A 19633-nucleotide genomic window follows, 5' to 3' on the forward strand; every position below is an offset into this window, starting at 1 on the left:
CAATGCCACAATTATTATATTATAAGAAAGAAAACACCTTCCCTTTCACTTTTGTCTGTACTTATAATATCAAAAAACATCAGTCTACTTTTTATGGTTTTCAATAAATATTCATGAAGGTATTTGTATATACATACATATATGTGGGTTTATTAGGATTGACAGAGGCCACACAGAAAAAGCCGCTGGTGGAGAAATCATAATAATATAATATACCTGGCATTTTTTGTTTAAGTAATCGAAGGATTGGTCTAAGCACTATTTAATTCCAAAAAAAACGTGCATATAATGTATCTAAGTAATATGTTTATAATGTATCTAATCACAAAACCGCATGGAAACCTCCAAACAGGCGCCCTCTATTAGTAAATATCCAACGTTGTCAAATGTCATGTCAAGATTTTGGTCTTGAATTATTTGTAGAAATCCAGGGAAGGTTTAAAAGGTGATAAAATAAAGTTTGAGGGCGGTACGAAGTTTGCCGGGTCAGCTAGACTTCTATAAACTTTTATGACTCAATAATGCTAAGAAAGCACACGGCATTTGTACAGGGCGTATAGACTTCTGACAGTAATAAAAAATAGCGTCTCTGGTGACAGGGGACAAAGTGTTACACTGCATTGTGTGTTGTCGCGAAAGACACCTAGTGAGTATAATGTCGTAGCGAATTTCTGTATAATGCCAGCTATTTGCTACTGGATTATATTACATTAGCTACTCCCACGCTTCCTCACTGCTCGGCTCCTTGCTTGATTCTACCGCGATATTTAGTAGCCTTTAATTTTAATATAATTTTTAAGTCTATTGCTGTTCGTTAGTTGGCTGGACCGATTTGGCTAACTTTGGTGTTGAATTATTTATGGAAGTCCAGGGATAAAAGGGAGAAAAAAATGTTTGACGGCGGTACGAAATTCGTCGGGTCAGCTAGCAAGGAAATAAATCTGTAATTGTCAGTCATAAGACAAGATTTCATTAGGTTTATATGTTTTGTCGAAATTTGTTGTTTGTAGAAATCAGGCAATGAGCTATACAAGAGTAATAGGTCGATGATATAATAAGTATTAAAATAATATGGTTGCTGCCTCTCGAAGTATAAGGATACTATTTTAAACTGAAGGGGTGGTGTGGGTGGTGAGGGGCGTTGCTTTCGTGGCGAGTGACACGCATGCGCGGTGGCATCGAGATCGGTTACCGCGGACGGAATTCGGGGCGGCTGGCTGTGCCTGCGCGGCATAACTAAGCAGGAGCGCGCCGCGGCCGGTCGTGTACCTTGTGACCCAAAGCTAGTAGTGTACCTTGTTATCCAGTGCTGCCAGCGTACTTTGTTACCCAGAGCCGGCAGTGTACCTTGTTTAACAGAGTCGGTCGTGTACCCTGTTATCCAGTGCTGCCGTGTACCTTGTTATCCAGAGCTGGTCGTGTACCCTGTTATCCAGAGCCGGTCGTGTACCTTGTTATCCAGTGGGGGTAGTGTACCTTGTTATCCAGTGCCGCCGTGTACACCGCCACGATCATCTTGTTGTTGGTCTCCAGCAGCAGCAGCAGTTGGAAGATCAGCCGGTACAGCGAGCGAGCCACTTCTTCCGCCGAGCTACGCGCAAGCTCCAGTACCTGCACACAGATATGGTCATTTATATTAGCACAATGATAACCGAGGAAATTAACCTGCTGTTTTACTACTGGGGCTTATTCTGCTTGGGAGTCTTCGGAACACTCTTAGTGATTTATACTTGCTGGTACATCCAGGATTTGCTCAATAACGACGATGCGATAATTCCGTATATAATAAGAGTGGTAATAGTATTAATATGTATGCACTGGAACTTGCTGAATCCCCCATTTACGGAAACAACGACAAAAAAAACTGATTTTTACGCATTTTACGAGTAGAAGAGAGGATTTATGAGAGAATATAAAGGGGGTATGCGTACTTCGAGTGCGTGCTCGCGACGGTCGAAGTAGGTGTCGAGGTGCTCGTGCATCTCGAGCGCGGCGTAGCGCACGGCGTCGCGCACGCGCGCGCAGTCGGCGGCGGCGGGCCCGGCCCACAGCAGCGGCGGCTCCTCGGCGCCCGCGCGCTCCAGCACGCCGCCCAGCACGCCCGCCAGCTCGCCGCCCGCCGGCGCCGCGCTCTCCGCGCACAGCGACACCGTCTTCATCGTCACCTCCTGCACGCAACATGTCTTGTTGTACATCATTGTACGTGTACGTGCGTTCTTTTGTGTAAAATGTATGTTATGGTTGTTATTCAATGGTTACTTAACCCAGTCCTTAGCAATTGTCTTTGGAACAAACTCGTTACTAAGGAATAGTTTAAGTGATCATTACATGTCTAATTCTAATAGTTAATGTAGTAGACTACATGGTTGGCGCGATGGCTGGGCAACTGGCTGCCGTGCAATCTGTAGCGGGTTCGATTCTCGCACGGAACAACACTATGTGTCATTCACAATTTGTTGTTTCGGGTCTGGGTGTCGTCCATAATGTGAATTTATGTTTTTGTAAACGCACCCATAACATAGGAAAGAATCCTAATGCAGGGTAATTTGTTTTTTAATTAAATATAAGAATACATGTTTATGAGTGCGGCAGATACGTGTTTAATTTTAATTAAATATAAGAATACATGTTTATGAGTGCGGCAGATACGTGTTTAATTGTAAAATAATAAAAATGTGAAGTAATTAAATATCTTTATAGATCAAACATTGTTTCATTTTGTTTAGTTTGGTAACCTTACATGAAGTCTGATGAATTCAAGACACACTATTAAACACTATAGGCAAATATACTCCGGTGGTATGAGTGGTGATAGAGAGCAGTGTGGTGGGTACCTTGAGCACGGTATGCAGGCGGTGGACGAGCGCGAGCGGCGGCAGCGCGGCGGCGTGCCGCAGCAGCGCGGCCACGGACGCGCGCCACGCGTCGCGCACCGCGCACGTCGCGCTCGGCACCGGCGTCACGTCGCCGCGGTCGCCTGCGCGTCATCTCACGTTACATTACATAAGCACTACATACGCAATGTTAAACCTACTTAACGAAAAACTCAATAACATTATATCTGATCTGAGAATTGAACTCGAAACCACTGGTCTGTAGTCAGTAACAATTGTGTAACCATTTAGATATATATATTTTTTTATGTTAAATGGCCTCGCCTGATGGTAAGTGATGATGCGGCCTACGATGGAGCACGTCTGCCCATAAGCAACCTATTCACTCGGGCTTTGAAGACACCCAGGTTATACCCATCAGGAAACACAGACTCCGGCAAGGAGTTCCACTCTCTAGCAGTTCGAGATATAAATTAGTAATATAACAGTAACATATTTCAGTTCTATGTAAGTCAAATAATTTTTTTCAATTAAACCAATAAGGCACTCGGCAAAACACGACGCAAGCGTTGTTGCACGCCGGTCTTCTACGAGGCCGTGTGGGGTACCACATGGCAAGTGATAACTTGCAATAAGTTTGAGCCATTTGTGTCAAAATATGATTGGCACGTCTAAATCCATAGTCACACGTTAGTATTAGGTTGCAATTCATGGTGAACTTGGATTTTATAAAACTTTCAATGAATGTCAATCATATATAATACCATCGGGTTCTCCGCTCGACGCACTGGAGTAGGAGTGTGTGCGCGGGCGCAGTACCAGTTCATGCGAGACTCCCGCGTCTCCCTCGCCGCGCGAGCCACTCGCACCGTCATCCCAGCCTCCCTCTTCGTCAGAAGAGTCTTCGTGCGTGCTCTGGCGCCGTTACAAAGCAGTTATTATAGATTCTAACACAAATAAAATAAAGCAGCAACATGTCAGATAAGCTGGACTGCACATGGGACATACAGCGCCACCTACCGGCTTGGGGGCGACGTGCGCGTCGGGCGGGCGCGGCTGCTGCAGCGGCGGGCTGCGCTCCACGGCGCCGGCCTCGTCGCGCTCCTCGCTGGGCAGCCGCCGGCGCACGCCCCAGTTGAAGTTGTCCGAGCTCTCGCCCTGCGACACCGTACGCGGTCACAACACAATACAACAGACAACACACTCCGTCAACAAACACCCCGTCACAAATATTATTACCTCGATACTTTCACTCTCGTACTCTAGGAAGTCGAAATCCTTAAAGACTCCGAAGTGGTCGGTGGGGTGCGCACCTCCGGACGGCTCATTGCCCGGAGTGCCCGACACCTCCTCTAGGGACGAAGCCATGGAGGATTCTCGCTCCAGTAACTCCGAGCTTTGGCTGAATATCACCTGCAACGTATTCAAACATCGTTGAACAACTTGATCTGACCATACGACTTACTCGACACCACTGTGCATTGCGCACTATAATAATAGCTAGTTAGACCAACGTTTCATAACTTCTTCAAAATCAACGGACTATGGGTACAAGTACAACCTCAGGCGTGTATGATACATGTTAGATAATAGCAGATTTTCTAAATATCATACACTACATGGTAATACGTAGATACTGCCAAGAAGGTTACAGAATTATCAAATATATACTAACAGAAATTAATTAATTATACATGTAGATATGTTATATATTCATCAAGTGATATTGAAAAATAATTTCTATAGAGTCGCTCAGAGTGAAGGTTGCTCATTATTTTTTATCAATTTACTTGCAACGTCACGCCTTTTATCCCCGAAGGGGTTGGCAGAGGTGTACATTACGGCACGTAATGCCGCTATACAATGTACACCCATTTTTCACCATGTAATACGGGGTCAGCATATGGTCAATTGTGCCCAGCATATACATATGTATATGCTGGGCACAATTCCAGACTCCTTGCTACTACTAAGAAAATTTTCGAAAAACCGGAAAAAGTTTTAATCAATTTATGGATGGTAATTAATTGAATTTGTAATACTAGCACTTGATGTCCTACAAACTGAGTGCAACCGGTTCGGTTTGCGGTTACTAAAGTAATGACACTGCCACTGGTTTAGGGTGACGGAGTAAAAACTCGGCATGGTAAAAGATGATTACTATTATGGTACATGAGACTAAATGTTCTGATTATATTATTTATAGTCTAGGTCGAATACTCAAGTTTTCTTCAATAAAATCCTTGTCATGGAGATATAAAACAAGTATGTGTTTATAAAATGTGCTGATATTCCAACTCAAGTTATGCTATGGAACTGTATATATGGTGTCCCTGATGTCCCACTAAACGGCATCAGGTGAGCGGAAAGGTTAGAATTGAACTTTATAAATTTTAGTGATTTGTGTGTTATCCACAAAAACTACATCATGTATTTCCACTCTTGTTGCTACAAATCTTTACTTTTTAGAAACAGAGTTTGGTTAATACAAATATTCGAGCCGTTTTTAAGAAGTAATGTAGGAAATTGTATACCATGTTAGAATCTTTATAAAATGAGGCACAATTTATATTGAAAAAGGAGTATTGTTCAAACAATATCCCATTTAATGACTTGATCGATAACATAATATACAAATCAACCATCTTAATATAAATTTAACGATTCATGTCGATTGTACCATGCAAGTGCTTCATTGGAATTGTACTCCCGACACACAAACACACACACAAACACACGCACGTGTACGACCACGATTACAAACATCATAGGTAAGGTACATCTGCACAGAATCTACACAAGTCCAACGAGTACCTTATAACATTGACATTAAGTATCATTTTTGCTTGTAAACTTGTATCAACAGTTTTCACAGAGAAATTCAAAATTAAAGTTGCTGTAATGTAATTGTCCTTTATGGAGGATGCTTCAAGGTAGCCCGCTTATACATATGAAGTATAAATTAGTTATACACATATTATAGCAGTTTAGTTCATAAAATGTGAGTGGGCCAAATAGCCATGTGTAATTGTATCCATGACTGTCAGTAATGTACGTGTAAATGAATATTGGAATAACTACAATGTGAACTGTGTGTTCTCGACGACAATATTCCATCTTAAGATTCTGTCGGGTTCTTCCATACAGAAATACATTGTGATGTGACGTGCATCGCAACAACGGAGACTTGTTTAATGATCCGTCGGTACATTGCAACGTAATGAGACACACACTGCACCGAATCAACGTAGGACAGGCAGAGGTGAAGCTTTAGCTAACAAGCGGAGTCGAGAGACGTGAGCACGCCATGTAGTGAGGGCAAGCGAAGCAAACGACGCCGCGGCCACCCAGGCCGTACCTGCGGGCGACCCGCGCCGGCCCTGTAGCGTGCGGTGCAAGCGGTTGCGACATAGTATACATGTAGGCGAGTTACCTTAGAACATAAAGTGGTAATTAAATCGTCCTAGACGCAGCGATGGATAGAAATCAAATATTCATTAGTAATATTGCACACACTCTTCAGCGCCGCGGCTAGTAAGCGTCGGCCGGCCTGCATGGTTGGAAGTTCAGTAACACGGTACATTGGATGGGAGTCAGCAGCCCAGGGGTAGTGCCGGCCACTAATTTTGTGTTTTGAGTACTGGGTACAGAGGTGGCTGTTAAATGAGAACCTTATGTCTCTGTACTTAAGGTTTGCTTTACTTACAGAGGGACTTTTGGGTAGACCGACGCGCTGTCCGCATGTCGTCAGCAGGTTTACTAGGCACTCTCGAACGCGACCCTGTTGGTTGACAAATATCGTTAGTAGTATAGTAATTTCATTGACAGCGGTATGCCTGAGTACTGATAAGTGAGGGGGCAGGGAACCTGTGACATCCAGGGCCGCTTCCAGCCCGAGGCGACGGCGTCGGCGGGAGAGAGTGAGAGCGAGCGGCGCGGCGAGGCGGCGCTCTGCGGCTGCGTGCTGTTGTTGCCGCCGCCGGTCTCGGGACCCACCACCGTCGACGCGGACCCCGACTGCGACGTCGACGAACCTGTGTAAGCGACATTCTCTTAGAATAAAAGTCTACCCAGTGATTTAGATCATGGTGGCTAGTCTGTCTAATTAGATTAGTGCATAATTGCGTGTAAATACACTTATGCACTAGAGTCAGAGACTCTGATGAGACGGCAGCAGGCAGTTCGATACTGCGCACGTGTGCATCAAGAGTTAAAGGCTGACAGACGGCTAATAATCATAATTTTAATCAGAAGGATCCATTAGCACTTTTTGCTTCTCAAGGGAATCGAACCCGTGATTACATTACATACATTATACAGTAACTGGTTACCAAGCACCTGCACCAAGCAGTTTATATTCGGATTAACTCAACATAGTACACGGGTATAGCAATCTGATAGTGTTAAATGCTGTAGCATCTGAATATGGGTAGATGTTGAAATATATGCATATTGGGACAAGGTCGTATCATCGTGTTGGATGTACCAAGATAGCTTTGTTAGCCAGATAAATTGTAATTGCGTCATATTCGTAGAAATGGGGGGCTCCTCACACCCGAGGTCTTCCCGCGCAGCCTCCTGTAGCGCCGCGCAGTGCGTCACGCGCCCCGCTCCCCTCACCCCGCGCGGAACCTCGCCCAACATGTTATGTAACTACAAGGTTCTAGAACAACGCCGCGCAAGCGTGCAATGACTAAATACTCTCTCATCGATCGCCCCCGCACTGCTGTGTATGATTTCTTTTTATTCCATCAACCTTGTTTCTATCGGCTTGAGAAAATAATGCGCGAATTTAGCCCTTCCCACCACTAACTTACCCTTGTCAGGCGTGGCGGTGGACGCGTTGGATAGCGAGCTGGGGCCCGTGGCAGGCTGGCTGCCGGCTTTAGGGAGATACTTCCGACCTATCACAGGGGTTTGTGAGAGGTCGAACGTGAAGTCCATAGTGCGGCCTGGTAACTCCTGGAAATGTATTTGTATTAATCATACTGAACGTTTATGAATAGATACAAAAATTCCGTAACATATTTCTGTGTTATCGAGGATACTCTTAGTACGACGTTACGATTATCGAGATCGAAACGAGAGCGCATTCAGCTCTCTTATAGGCAGGCTCGAATTAACCAACCAATCAGAGCGCCGAACGCGTTCTCGTTTCGTTTTCGTTCAACGTAAAGCAAACTCGTACTAAGGGTATAAAGGTATAAAGATGTGGGACCACACTGGAATATTTATATGTTGTGTGTGCGTTTACAAACATACAATAATTCATATCCACATACCTAGAATCGCAACAACAATTTGTGGTTTTGCACAATGTTATATGAACCTTATGTTACAATTGGCTAGATTTCCAGAGTAATGGTAAATGGTATACCTTCTTGCCGTGTAGCTCCGTATCGAGTATAGACGAAGCGTTGTTGTCCCAGTACGGAGGCACCACGAGGGTGGAGCACCGCGTCACCACCAGCTTTAGAATCTTCATAGCCTCTTTGTAGTTGTTGCTGTCTTGCACCTGAGGTACACAAAAAATTATTGTTTGAAAATACAAGCCGTTAATCACGATTAGTTATTGTCTAGTTAAACGTGTTCATGAGGGGTTTTGTAACTAACTATAGGTAAAAAATGTTTTTAACATTTGTTGTTATAGACAAAACGTGTCTCATTTTTATATTGATAAAAATCGAGACTTTGTTACTAAGGCTCACAACCCAACCCTAAAAGATTAACTCTAAAAAAAGATTCGTGTATTGATTTTATCCGACAGGTTTATAATGTTTTTTATGACTATATAGTCTCTCGATATAAGATGGTATATATTTTTGTAAGAGGAAAAATCATCCAATTACTTCTCCCGCCTTGGGCGAGACAAGAGAAAGTGTTAGACTCTTACTGACTAAAAACCACCCCGGTCCTGCTCCTGCTCTTCGAATTTTGTTTAAGGGGAAAAATCATCCAATAACTTCCCCCACCTTGGTCGAAGCTAGAGCGAGTGTCAGATTTTTACTGACTAAAAACCACCACGTTCCTACTCCTGCTTTTTGAACCGAAACCCCGGTAAACCTGTTAGTAGTCCTCAGCTCCAGACGATATCAATCGCCGCCACCCATGGACACCCGAAACACCAGAGGTATTACAAGTGCGTTGCCGGCCTTTGGGGTTAGGAATTTAATGCTCATCTAGCTATTTGAAATATTGACGTGTAAAAGTGTTATTTTATAATCTATTTACAGAAATAAATATCATTTATCATTTATTTATTTAATGGTTGTTGGGGAATCAGGGATGGGTAAGATTAAGAAGGGGGGCGGGTGTGCTTACGGTGACGTCGATGAACTTGGCGACGGCTCGCAGCAGGTCGGTGTTGACGGGCTGCGCGGCGGGCGCGTTCAGGTCCACGTAGTACAGCATGCAGTGCACGATCGACAGCACCGGCAGCTGCAGGTTGGCCGACCCCTGCCACACAAACATAACACATTACACAACTATTACTACACATCATACATAATCCCCGAAGGGGTAGGCAGAGGTGCACATTATGGCACGTAATGCCACTGTGTACACCCACTTTTCACAATTTATGTAGTAAGTCCCATGTAATAGGTGGTGAGCCTATTGCCATTATATTATATTATTACTATTTATCTAATATAGCAGCGTCTTCTTCTATAAATACTTATATAAAATGAATCGATAAATGTGTTGCTAAGCACTTAATTTTTCCTGAACAGGTAAGCCGATTTCTCTTATTATTTTTTGTTGAATTTGTTGTTGTTAGGCGTAGGTTGTTACGTAAGACAAATTAATAAATATACGCCCAACAATTTTGTAGGCGAAACGAAGTTACTAGGGCCCGTTACTTAAAAATATATTCATATGACACTGAGTCATATGTACGTCGATCTTCTCATCATACGTGCGAATAATTAAATAACCGTGATTTGCATTACTTCGTGGGTGCGTTTACACACATACAAGTTCACACACCCAGATCCGAAAAACAATGATTTGTGGATCACACAACGAGTTGCTTCGAATCCACTACACTCTGCGTGGCAGTCATTTGCCTAGCTACATGCCAACCGTGCAGTCGAACTAATAAATTAATTCAATTTCATAGCAAATAAACCTTTATTTCTATCCGTTGTATCATTTAACATTGCCAACATTCGACATTTCAACATAAAGTTTGTAGGTACAGGTATTATCAATATTATTTCAATACATAAACATTATTATGTTTGTGATTGCTACAGGAATATAGCCCGCAATTAGAGCTTTGAATTTCAACAGAGAGTATTGAAAGCTCGGGCGAATTTATCGATCTGGCACCCATTGACCTACATTCCTAGTTACACGTGTACTGCTGTAGTATTGCGATTTATTTTCAATACGTACATATTTGAGCATAAAAATTATATACTAGAGTACATTATTAACCAGCTTTACTATTTCCGCGGGTGTCGGAAGGGTCGATTGAAGACGTATTTAACAAAAACCGAGCAGCAGCGCTCTCAGATAAACTTGGGGACTTACTCTTGAACCCAATATTCCGAACTCTGAATGTTATTCTAACAGTTAGGAATGAAGTTTTGACATTAAATAATTGTTGAGATTTTATTGGATTAAAATTGCGTTGACATTGATATCAGTTTCAAGAGTAAGCACCAGATCCTTTTAAATGATGATGTTTAAAGTCGTCTAATTAGACGACTTTGATTAGACGAGGAAGGCCCTTTAGATGTCAAAACTAAATATACATTGAAAATGTTTCGCTTCAGCTCGTTTGCCAAGCGTGAAGATTGGTCTACACATAACAGATTATAGCGAAACGCTCGTTTGTAGAATGTACTATATATCATTCCGTAGTGAAATTCCTACTTTAGTGAAATTGTTAGTTACCTTCTCAAGAACCTCGACGAGGAAGGCGAGCATCTGCTGCGACAGATGCGAGTAGGTGTCCCACAGGTACTTGACCACGCACTTGGTCCACTGGAAGCTCTCCTTGCTGAACGTGCGCCGCGAGTACAGCGTCATCACCGTGCCCAGGTTCTCCAACTTCTTGCTCTTCTCCGCTGTGAACTGAGAGAAGATAGAACATTAGTTTTTTATAGTAGGTAGATTTAAGATACAAAAAGCAAATAGGTATAACTGCAGGTATCAAAGAGCAATGGTGAAGGCAAAGAGTTATGGTGTGAGTACTTGACAAAACAACAAATATCAAAAGCAAGAGTAAAAATAAAATACAACAATCATCATTATAGACCATTCAAAACCAAATAGTGTTCTGTTTCCTTGAACATTTTCAGGCTTAAGCACTATTAAGCCGATTACACAGTACACGATTTTTACAAGTAATATTTAAAAAAACGTGTTTTATCGTATTAAAGTTTCAATTACGGAAGAATTAAGAGCCTATAATGGAACTATGAGAAGAGTATTTGGAATACCTGTGCTATGTGACATGCTGCGCGTACGCAGAGTTCGTTGGCGTCTTCATAGTGTAGCAGCATGTAGGGCAGCAGCGCCACCACTGTCATGGGGAACGCCAGCGACTGCGTGGGGTCGATGACCGGCAGCTCCAGCAGTGGGATCATGTCCACCAGCACGCCCACCACCGGCTCGTACGTGTTGGGGTGCGTGCAACCCTGTCGAATCAAATCAAATCACTTTAATGTATTCAGTGCAAACAGTGTAGGCTACAATTTTAATACAGTAATATGTCGTATGGCACAAGACATTATTTTTTCTATAGTACAGATATGTACATGTATCAATTTTGAAATCTAAAAAAATATTTCCACAGATTCGTTAGAGATTTGGAGTTATGACGTCATAGTCAAATGCTATAGGATTTATAAATATCTGGAAGTAAAGAATTATGTTACCTTGAGCAACAGCGCGTGTAGTGAAGGCGAGGGCGAGGCGTGCGCTTGCGTGCGATCGAGGCGCTCGCGCGCGTCGGGGCGGTCGAGCGGCAGGCGCGACATGACGCGCGCCAGCAGACGCACGCCCAGCAGGAACTCGTGCTCGTAGTCCGACTCCAGCAGCGACGCGCCCACCCAGAACAGTGTCGCCAGGATCGTCAACTTGTCGTCCTGCAACAACGCACCGGGGAGCTTGCACAAAAACAATATTAGATTAATATAAGTTAGTATTCACACACGCATCAAATTATGTACAAGTAAATAAAACTATCAATTATTATTATAAAGCTAAAGCATTCATTGTTGATTAATAACAAGTTACAGTATGTAACCAGCAAGCAATGTTAACATTAAGATAATGAGTGCAGGTATATGGTTTAGTAAGAATGTCGTATTACCTGTGTAGCGCTGTCGCCGAGTAGTTTGAGGGACTGTGCAGAACGAGACCGGCAGAGGTTGGAACACACGCCTTTGGCCGCCTCACTGCACGGGCGGGCACGCTCCACTACAAAACGATATTTGCGCATATTAATATAACGTACAATAATGAATGTAGTAAAATATGTTGGCTAGTGAGTGTAGTTACCGTGCGCCTGCTTGTCGTTGTTGGGCGGCGGCGCGTTGTTCTTGCGCAGGCAGTAGGACACCGAGTAGCTGGTGCTGCGCGTGTGGTTCGTCACGCAGCCCACACACACGCCCGGGGACCGCTTGCCTACACACACAAACACTGTTATATACGCCATCACTATTAATAATACTTGATGTTTTAAATTAGAGTCATGTACACACCAGCGGTGTAGGGGCTCCCGTTGTTCGGCTGCCCTCCGTCTTTATTGTTCAGGTTCGGTGTAGACTTGAAGATGTCCCTCATGTAGTCGAGCGGCCTGAAGTTGGACTCGAGCGAGTCGACGGCAGCCTCCAGCGTGAGCAGCAGCTCAGTGACGTAGCCCTGCATGTCCTCGCCCTGCTCCGCCACCGTCTCCACCAGGCGGGACAGGATGTCGGACACCATGCGCCCCGTCATGGCCACGCCGATGAAGCGGAACACCTGGAATTTGGAGAGTCGTCTCGTGAGGGAGGGAACACAGGTTCATAAGATGGATATTGAGCAGACATATCCATAATACGGGCAGTAGTACCTGCAGCGAGCGGCCGGCGTAGTGTCGGGACGGGCACGACAGCCCCAGCTGCAGCGCCGTCTGCGCCCAGCGCTCCGAGATGAGCGCGTGCGGCAGCGACTCGCGGAACACGCGCAGCACGTGCCGCAGCAGCGTCGACATCTGCTGGCAGCTGCGCAGGGTCCACACTGCCGACACAATCACGCATTGCTCATTACCCGTTGCTATATTTGTAATCACGTGTTTGGACATTTATGTCACCTTTAGCAGTGATGTCTTCGTACTGCCACAGCGGCATGAGCGTGGGCCGGTTGGCGAGGAAGTGGACGAGGGACTTGATGACGTCAGCCACCGGCAGCTCCGCCGGTTCGGCCTCGGCCGCGGGCTCGGTGGCCGCCGGCTCCGTCTCCGCCTCACCTGTTACTATCACGGGCAGTGACGGATAGTTGTCACACTCACCTACGAACATTTGTTTCATTTTCATTTTTACAAGTTGTTGTGCCAATTATTGTTTCTCTTAATAGTTATGTATGTATGACGTACCCTCTGGTGTGACCTGTGGGTCGGAGCTGAGTGAGCGCGCGTGTGACCGCGGCGAGTGGCCGCACTGCGGGTATCTGTCGAAGGCTGCGTCGGGCTCTGTGGGGAAGATACAAGACGACCAGTTACATACATAAGTAAGGCAGCACATAAGCATACAGAACTGGATAAGCTATAGTTACCGGTAAAGTTGTGCGGCACGAGCGGCAGCGCGGGCTGCGGCACGCCGAGGCCGAGCTGCTGCGAGCGGCTGGCCAGCAGCACGCGCGCCACCGTCAGGTGGTCGTGGTGCGCCGCCACCGCCACCAGCAGGTTCAGTAACAGCTGCCGGCAGTGCTGGTGCACTATCCACCTGCACGCAGTACATTACTTATACCACTCCTGTATCTATTATTACAACATACTTGAGTCTAAAGCCAGTTTAGTATGTTACCTGGTGTGGTCCATGCCGAGGAAGACAATGTGCAACATGAGCGGCACGTGGATGGACCAGTCCAGCTCGACGCCGTCCAGCACCACGTCGCATAGCAGCATCACCGCCACGTTGCACCTACACATCAATCATTCATTATACAATCTGAATTATTTATTTCCTGTGTGTAAGAATTTACTTTCCCTGTTAGTTAGTTACCTGTGGAATCCGGAGATGGGTTGTGTGGTGTCGGGCAGGTACTCGGTGAGCAGGGCGAAGAAGCCACCGTACTCGGGCATAGGCAGAGGTCGCGGCTGTGGCACGTCCATGCGTGTCTCCTGCGGCGTGGCTGGCGCGCTGCCCGGGACTGGCATTAGCCCCGACTCAGGACATAGGGCAGTCTGCAGACACAAGATATTATCATTTAGCTTAAAGTTTCGGGAAGATGAGTTAAAAATGTAATGCAATAAAACGTACCGGAGTGGCATCCCCATCAGAAGGTGGTGGAGGTTCTTCGTCAGCCGGTGGAGTGGAACAGGCCGGCGCTGACGCGCGCTTGTCTTGTGCTCGCGCGCTTGGCGTCTCCGGAGCCTTGGCACCGCTGACAAATGACATATTGACTTTTATATCCACTTACTCTCATAAAATTAAATGGCAAATATCTTTTCTGAACATCATCTCTTTCATAATTGGCCCTCATAATCGAATCATTTATTGCTAACGTATAAAAGTTTCGCGAGATTCAATACCATTCCTTATCCACCTATTCCATCCCCTCTACTATCTACCTAGTCAAGGTGTATAATTTACACGAGATTTATTTATTTATTAAAGCTTTATGCACAATATCTTTTAATAATTATATTAAAATCGTATTGTAAAGCGGTTGCATTAAAAAATCTAATCGGCTTGCATTTTTTTCGAATAAATTGTACTACAGTCAGTTGCCAGTTTTTTTCATGGAACCCATATCAATGCGTGTAGCCAGTCGCTAATTAAAAATTTTAAAAATCCGGTTACAATATTTTAATCCCTAGTATTTTAGTGAATGTTTTTAATTAATTCAGTTGTGCGAGCACCGACAACGAGACAATAGGGCTCATACCTTTTGTTCGCTGCGCTTTGATCTCGATGCACGAAAATCGAAACAGATGTAATTATTTTGATATTACCAGTATCTCTACATATGTATAATAAATTCGAATGAAAGTCATAACTGTACATTGAATATTTTCATTCGTGTATTATCGAAAGCTTTGCATGGATGTTCCCTTGAAGAATATAAATATTTTTTTTATGGAATAGGGGGCAAACGAGCAGACGGGTTACCTGATGGTAAACGATCAGTGTCGCCCATGGACACCCGCAACACCAGAGGAGTCACTGGTGCGTTGCTGTCCTTTTATTAATGTACGCATCTACTTTTATTAGACGATAAACTTAGAAAATTGTCCATGGAATGAACAAATACCGTCCTAAAGATACGAACTAGGAAATATATAACCACCAATTTATTGACAGAATCAGAAACGCTCTTTAAAGAGTTGTAGAATAACGTATGGTGTAATTATTTATTTTTAGAGCAACCAACAGCTAATCCACAAAAAAAAAATAACAACAAGAATAGCAAAAAGAAGCCACTTACAGGCTTCCATTTATAGAATTAGAAAAAGTAACAGTTTTTTTTTTATAAAATATTGTAATATATCCTTTTCACCAGTATAGTTCCTCATTACTTTCCTAATAACAGAGAAAGTATGCAAGCCTAATGCTACCACGGGACCCATTCCAACATTCTCCCTGTGTCTGAGTATTTCAAAAAGTTGACTCATATGTGACCACTAGACCAGATAGAAATTCACATATTAATATCCGTTTTAAATACCAGCCGCTGGGGTGGGTGGCGAGGGGTCGCGATGCGGCTGTAATTCAGACTTTTTGGACGAAAGGGATGTGTGTAGTGCGATAAAACTCTAAACTAGAGTATCGATAAAAGAAGAATAATAAAAAAAACCTATAATGTCACCATCCCAATGATAAGTTATTAGCCATGGCTATTCGATTGGTATAAGATTTAAAGTACTAAAAAGGCAAGGACGGTGTCCACTGTCTATTTAATATTGTAATTATTTAATATCAAGTATTACTAGCTGACCTAGCAAAAGTTCTTTTGCCATAGGTAAATAAAAATGTATAGTGCATATTATAGTTATCAAAGTTAATTAAATTATTGTAGGGTAAAAATTGAGGATTTCTTTAAAAGTGTATGTACCTATAGGACACATTATTTCCGTATCCCTACCGCTCATGTTGTATTGCTGCGACGGACAACATGCATTATTTATTTCACTCTATAAAGACGATTGCTCATTCTTTTTAGAGTAGATATAATTTTTTCGATTAGTAGCCGCGCGCTAGGGGCACGGTAATTGATATTAACTGGGCAATTAAAAGTTTACCAATTTGTAATATGTCAAAAACTGACGATTCGTCTTGTCTAGACTGCGTATCTAGTACAATTATCGATACTCGATCAGTGTCGCGTCACTAAGCAAATAAAGTTGCCCTCTATTAAGTGGCTACAGTGCGTGTAGGCACGCTTTAATCATTCGGTGCGGTCACATAAGCCGAGATTATGTAAAACATTGCATTACATGCAATACACACAGTCTCCGTGTTCAGGTGCTACGTGAGTCATGTAAGAGGTCCCACACCCATCTTACGTACAGCAGAACGCCTTTTTACTGAAGTGGAGATAATATACAACGACAAGATTTATACTCTGTATATTTCCTTCTTCCAATTAATTGAAGTAGTATAAGTATAGATTGAAATAACATTCATGTTTTATAGTTCCGTACTGAGATGCCGCTAGCCATTCGTATGTTACTAGGCTGTGGCTCTTTTAATTGATACACATGATGTATTTCTGTTGATATGCTATAGCAATATAACGGTTACTGAAGTCAGCATAAAAAGGACTATTTAAGAAGAGTTCCCAAGTTCTTATACAGCATACCTACGTATGACAATTTTATTTAATAAATACATTTGACATTATTTCATAAATAATGGTACGTATCCCTTTTGACTCGTACTTGCAACGGTTGTGTATGTGTATTGACCAGTCAAAAGTTAACAAAATATTATCGCTCTCGCTTCACTCCGCTCCGCTCATCTCTGCCGCTATGAAGACGCAGCCTTAGCTGCAGGGGGTTGCAGGGCTCGAGTACGGTCAGACTAATCGTCGATAGAGTATTCCGTATATATCGAAAACTAAAAAATATATGGACATATGTAATACAAGACCTATAAAAAGTTTCCTCCTAAGAGGCTAAATAAATAATGTTTTCCTTACACAAACACTTTCTAAAAATTATGTATTTACAATACAAGATAACAAGAAACTTATTTTTAACATTAATTTAAATATAAATAAATATATTATGTAGTATAAAACGAAACGTTCTAGATACTGACAACCTCTATTTATTTTAAGATTTTTTATTTCTCTCTTATATTATAAAGTAAAGTTAAAAACGCAAAAAGGGGTGGCAATATTTTGCAGACCGTCACAGCAGTTGCGTCGTCCAAATTTACTTTGATCTCTAGCCATATGCACTTTGGCATGCCATCAGGTGTCCAAATTAATTGGTCACGGTGCGATCCGAGTGAGAGGTGCGAGTTGCGTACAGTACTGAGGCTCAGTGCCGGGACGGGCGCCGAGCCGTGACGTCATCGCGTGTCGTGCTTCCACAGAAAATCGTATCGAAGTAATTTCACGCGTTGAACTTATATTATAAACTTTTCTATTGTTTGATAATTGTGAATGTGTGTTAATATTTAGATGTAAAATTATATTTATAAAATAGAATAAGTGTCGGACAGTTAGTTAAGAACTTAATTATAGTTAAATGAACTTGAGTAAGTCCTAACATCCTGAAGAAAAAATACGTACAAGGTAAGTAATCTATTTTCTATTTAAAAATATTATTTTATTTTCTACGAAATGTTTTTTTATTTATATAAAGTAGTTGTTTGAATACTTTATGAGTAATTCGTATTTTCGGCGCTGAAATGAAACTTGTAACCGACAAATTAATTGTTGTAACGAGCTAATAATAAATACAGTTTATTATTTATCTGATAGAGTATATTAGGCAGAAAGTTTTGCTTTGTTTGTTGATATTAGAGTGGCTTCCGTCCCCGGCGTGTTGGCAAAGCAAACAATTAGGTTGAAACGCGGCACGACCGTGAACTTCGTGCAACATGTTGTGACTCCGTAACTTTATAGGTCAGTAGTATCAGTTGGCAATTCGGCATCTCCCTAGTTTTGCAGTCTTAAGTCTCGTCGTGCTGTCTTAACTCATTTTGAGTCTGTAAAAATTCTGATAGAAGTGAAAACTATCCCTTTTCCTCTCCTTTAAATATATCTAGTGATTTATTTTCGTTGCGGGGTTCAAGATAGTTTGAGAGTGGGCGTCGTGTGATCCACAAATAGTTCCGGGTCCGTGTGTGATTTGTACGTGACATTGTATGTTTGTCAATACACCCAACACAGGAGAAAATCCTTTTCGTCAGGCGGAAGACGTTGTTGCTGAACAAATGCCTCCCCTTAGTCCTTCACGTCAAACGGCGATTCTCCACTTGCACCCGATAGCTTCCCGTCGGTCAACCATTTTCAGTGTCAGACACTGACGCTGGTCCGTGCCATTAGAATACTTTTCTTGCCCATTAACCGATAGTCCTTAGAGTAATGTCACCCCATCAGCTTTCAGAGTATAAGAGCTGTTATTATTTATGTTTTGCCGGTAACTCTGGTTCTACGGCGAAATTTCACATTTTTTTTTATAGAACGCCTCTACTCTCTAAGATATTAGGGATACTTATTATGTCTTCCTTGGACCTCACTATGTACAGAGGTAGGTGACTACTGTATCACCGTTTAGTTTCGGTAGGTTCCTGTTTCTGATTGGGCGGGAGGAAACGCCCGGGTGTCATCACTGCGAGGACCGCCCGAAGGACACGGTAGAACATATAATGGCGGTCTGCCATGCATGGGTTGAGTACCGCCGTGTCTCCAGGAATGTGGTAGGCGTCGGCGACCTCTCGCGTCTGGCATTAGTTCAGACCATGGTGCGGAGCGAGGGGGACTGGGATGCCGTCTCCTCCTTCTACGAAGCAATCATGCTAGCTAAGGAGGAGGCGGGGCGCGTGAGGGAATGAACCTCTTCACGTGCGGTCCCTCTATGGCGCCCCGGTGTGGGCGCCTAATCTAACGCGACAACCAGCTCGCGGACTGGTTTCATCCCAGAGAGTCATGGCCATTCGGATGATCCGTGGGTACCGCATAATATCCGGGGAGGCGCCTAACCTCCTTGCGGGATCACCGCCGTGGGATCTGGAGGCGAAAGTGCTCGCGCACGTATACAGCCTACGTGCGGAGGCGCATCGCCGGGGTGAAACCCCACTGCCGCGTCAGATTAGTGCGTGGCGGGATGAGCTCCGACGCGATCTCATGGCGGAATGGAAGCAGCGACTGTCGCAACCGAGGGCTGGGCTCGCTGTTATTGCAGCGGTAAGTCCCCTCTTTGAGGAGTCGCTAGAGAGGCGTCACGGCGTCCTCACCTACCGCCTGACGAAGGTGCTTACCGGACACGGAAGTTTCGGTAGGTATCTGATTCGGATTCGGCGGGAGCAAACGCCCGTGTGTCGTCATTGCGAGGACCGCCCGGAGGACACAGTGGAGCATACAGTGCAGTGTGCCTTGCATGGGCTGAGCACCGCCGTGTCCTTAGGGAT

General features: G+C 43.7%; 1 protein-coding gene across 10 annotated transcripts in view; it reads right to left on the reverse strand.

Annotated features, from left to right (window-relative positions):
- LOC118261721 (protein furry) overlaps positions 1-19633 on the reverse strand; it is an 87684-nt gene that overhangs the window by 2477 nt on the left and 65574 nt on the right. For 5 of the 10 annotated variants that reach the window (XM_035592117.2, XM_035599746.2, XM_035576663.2 and 2 more), the window contains 24 exons: positions 14309-14432; positions 14051-14232; positions 13853-13969; positions 13602-13771; positions 13423-13518; positions 13141-13338; positions 12901-13067; positions 12551-12809; positions 12348-12473; positions 12160-12266; positions 11723-11953; positions 11285-11482; positions 10737-10916; positions 9156-9290; positions 8212-8349; positions 7652-7796; positions 6702-6868; positions 6541-6615; positions 4074-4247; positions 3855-3992; positions 3599-3749; positions 2835-2977; positions 1932-2168; positions 1477-1611 (listed from right to left, as the gene is read on the reverse strand). In XM_035592117.2, the coding sequence (XP_035448010.2) occupies positions 1477-1611; positions 1932-2168; positions 2835-2977; positions 3599-3749; positions 3855-3992; positions 4074-4247; positions 6541-6615; positions 6702-6868; positions 7652-7796; positions 8212-8349; positions 9156-9290; positions 10737-10916; positions 11285-11482; positions 11723-11953; positions 12160-12266; positions 12348-12473; positions 12551-12809; positions 12901-13067; positions 13141-13338; positions 13423-13518; positions 13602-13771; positions 13853-13969; positions 14051-14232; positions 14309-14432 (3793 nt within the window). Of the gene's footprint in view, positions 1-1295; positions 1399-1476; positions 1612-1931; positions 2169-2834; positions 2978-3598; positions 3750-3854; positions 3993-4073; positions 4248-6540; positions 6616-6701; positions 6869-7651; positions 7797-8211; positions 8350-9155; positions 9291-10736; positions 10917-11284; positions 11483-11722; positions 11954-12159; positions 12267-12347; positions 12474-12550; positions 12810-12900; positions 13068-13140; positions 13339-13422; positions 13519-13601; positions 13772-13852; positions 13970-14050; positions 14233-14308; positions 14433-19633 lie in introns of all 10 variants that reach the window. The other 5 variants (XM_035575884.2, XM_035572670.2, XM_035576664.2 and 2 more) reach the window with 3 other exon arrangements.

The sequence above is a fragment of the Spodoptera frugiperda genome, chromosome 25 (genome assembly GCF_023101765.2).
Source record: "Spodoptera frugiperda isolate SF20-4 chromosome 25, AGI-APGP_CSIRO_Sfru_2.0, whole genome shotgun sequence".
Lineage (NCBI taxonomy): Eukaryota > Metazoa > Arthropoda > Insecta > Lepidoptera > Noctuidae > Spodoptera > Spodoptera frugiperda.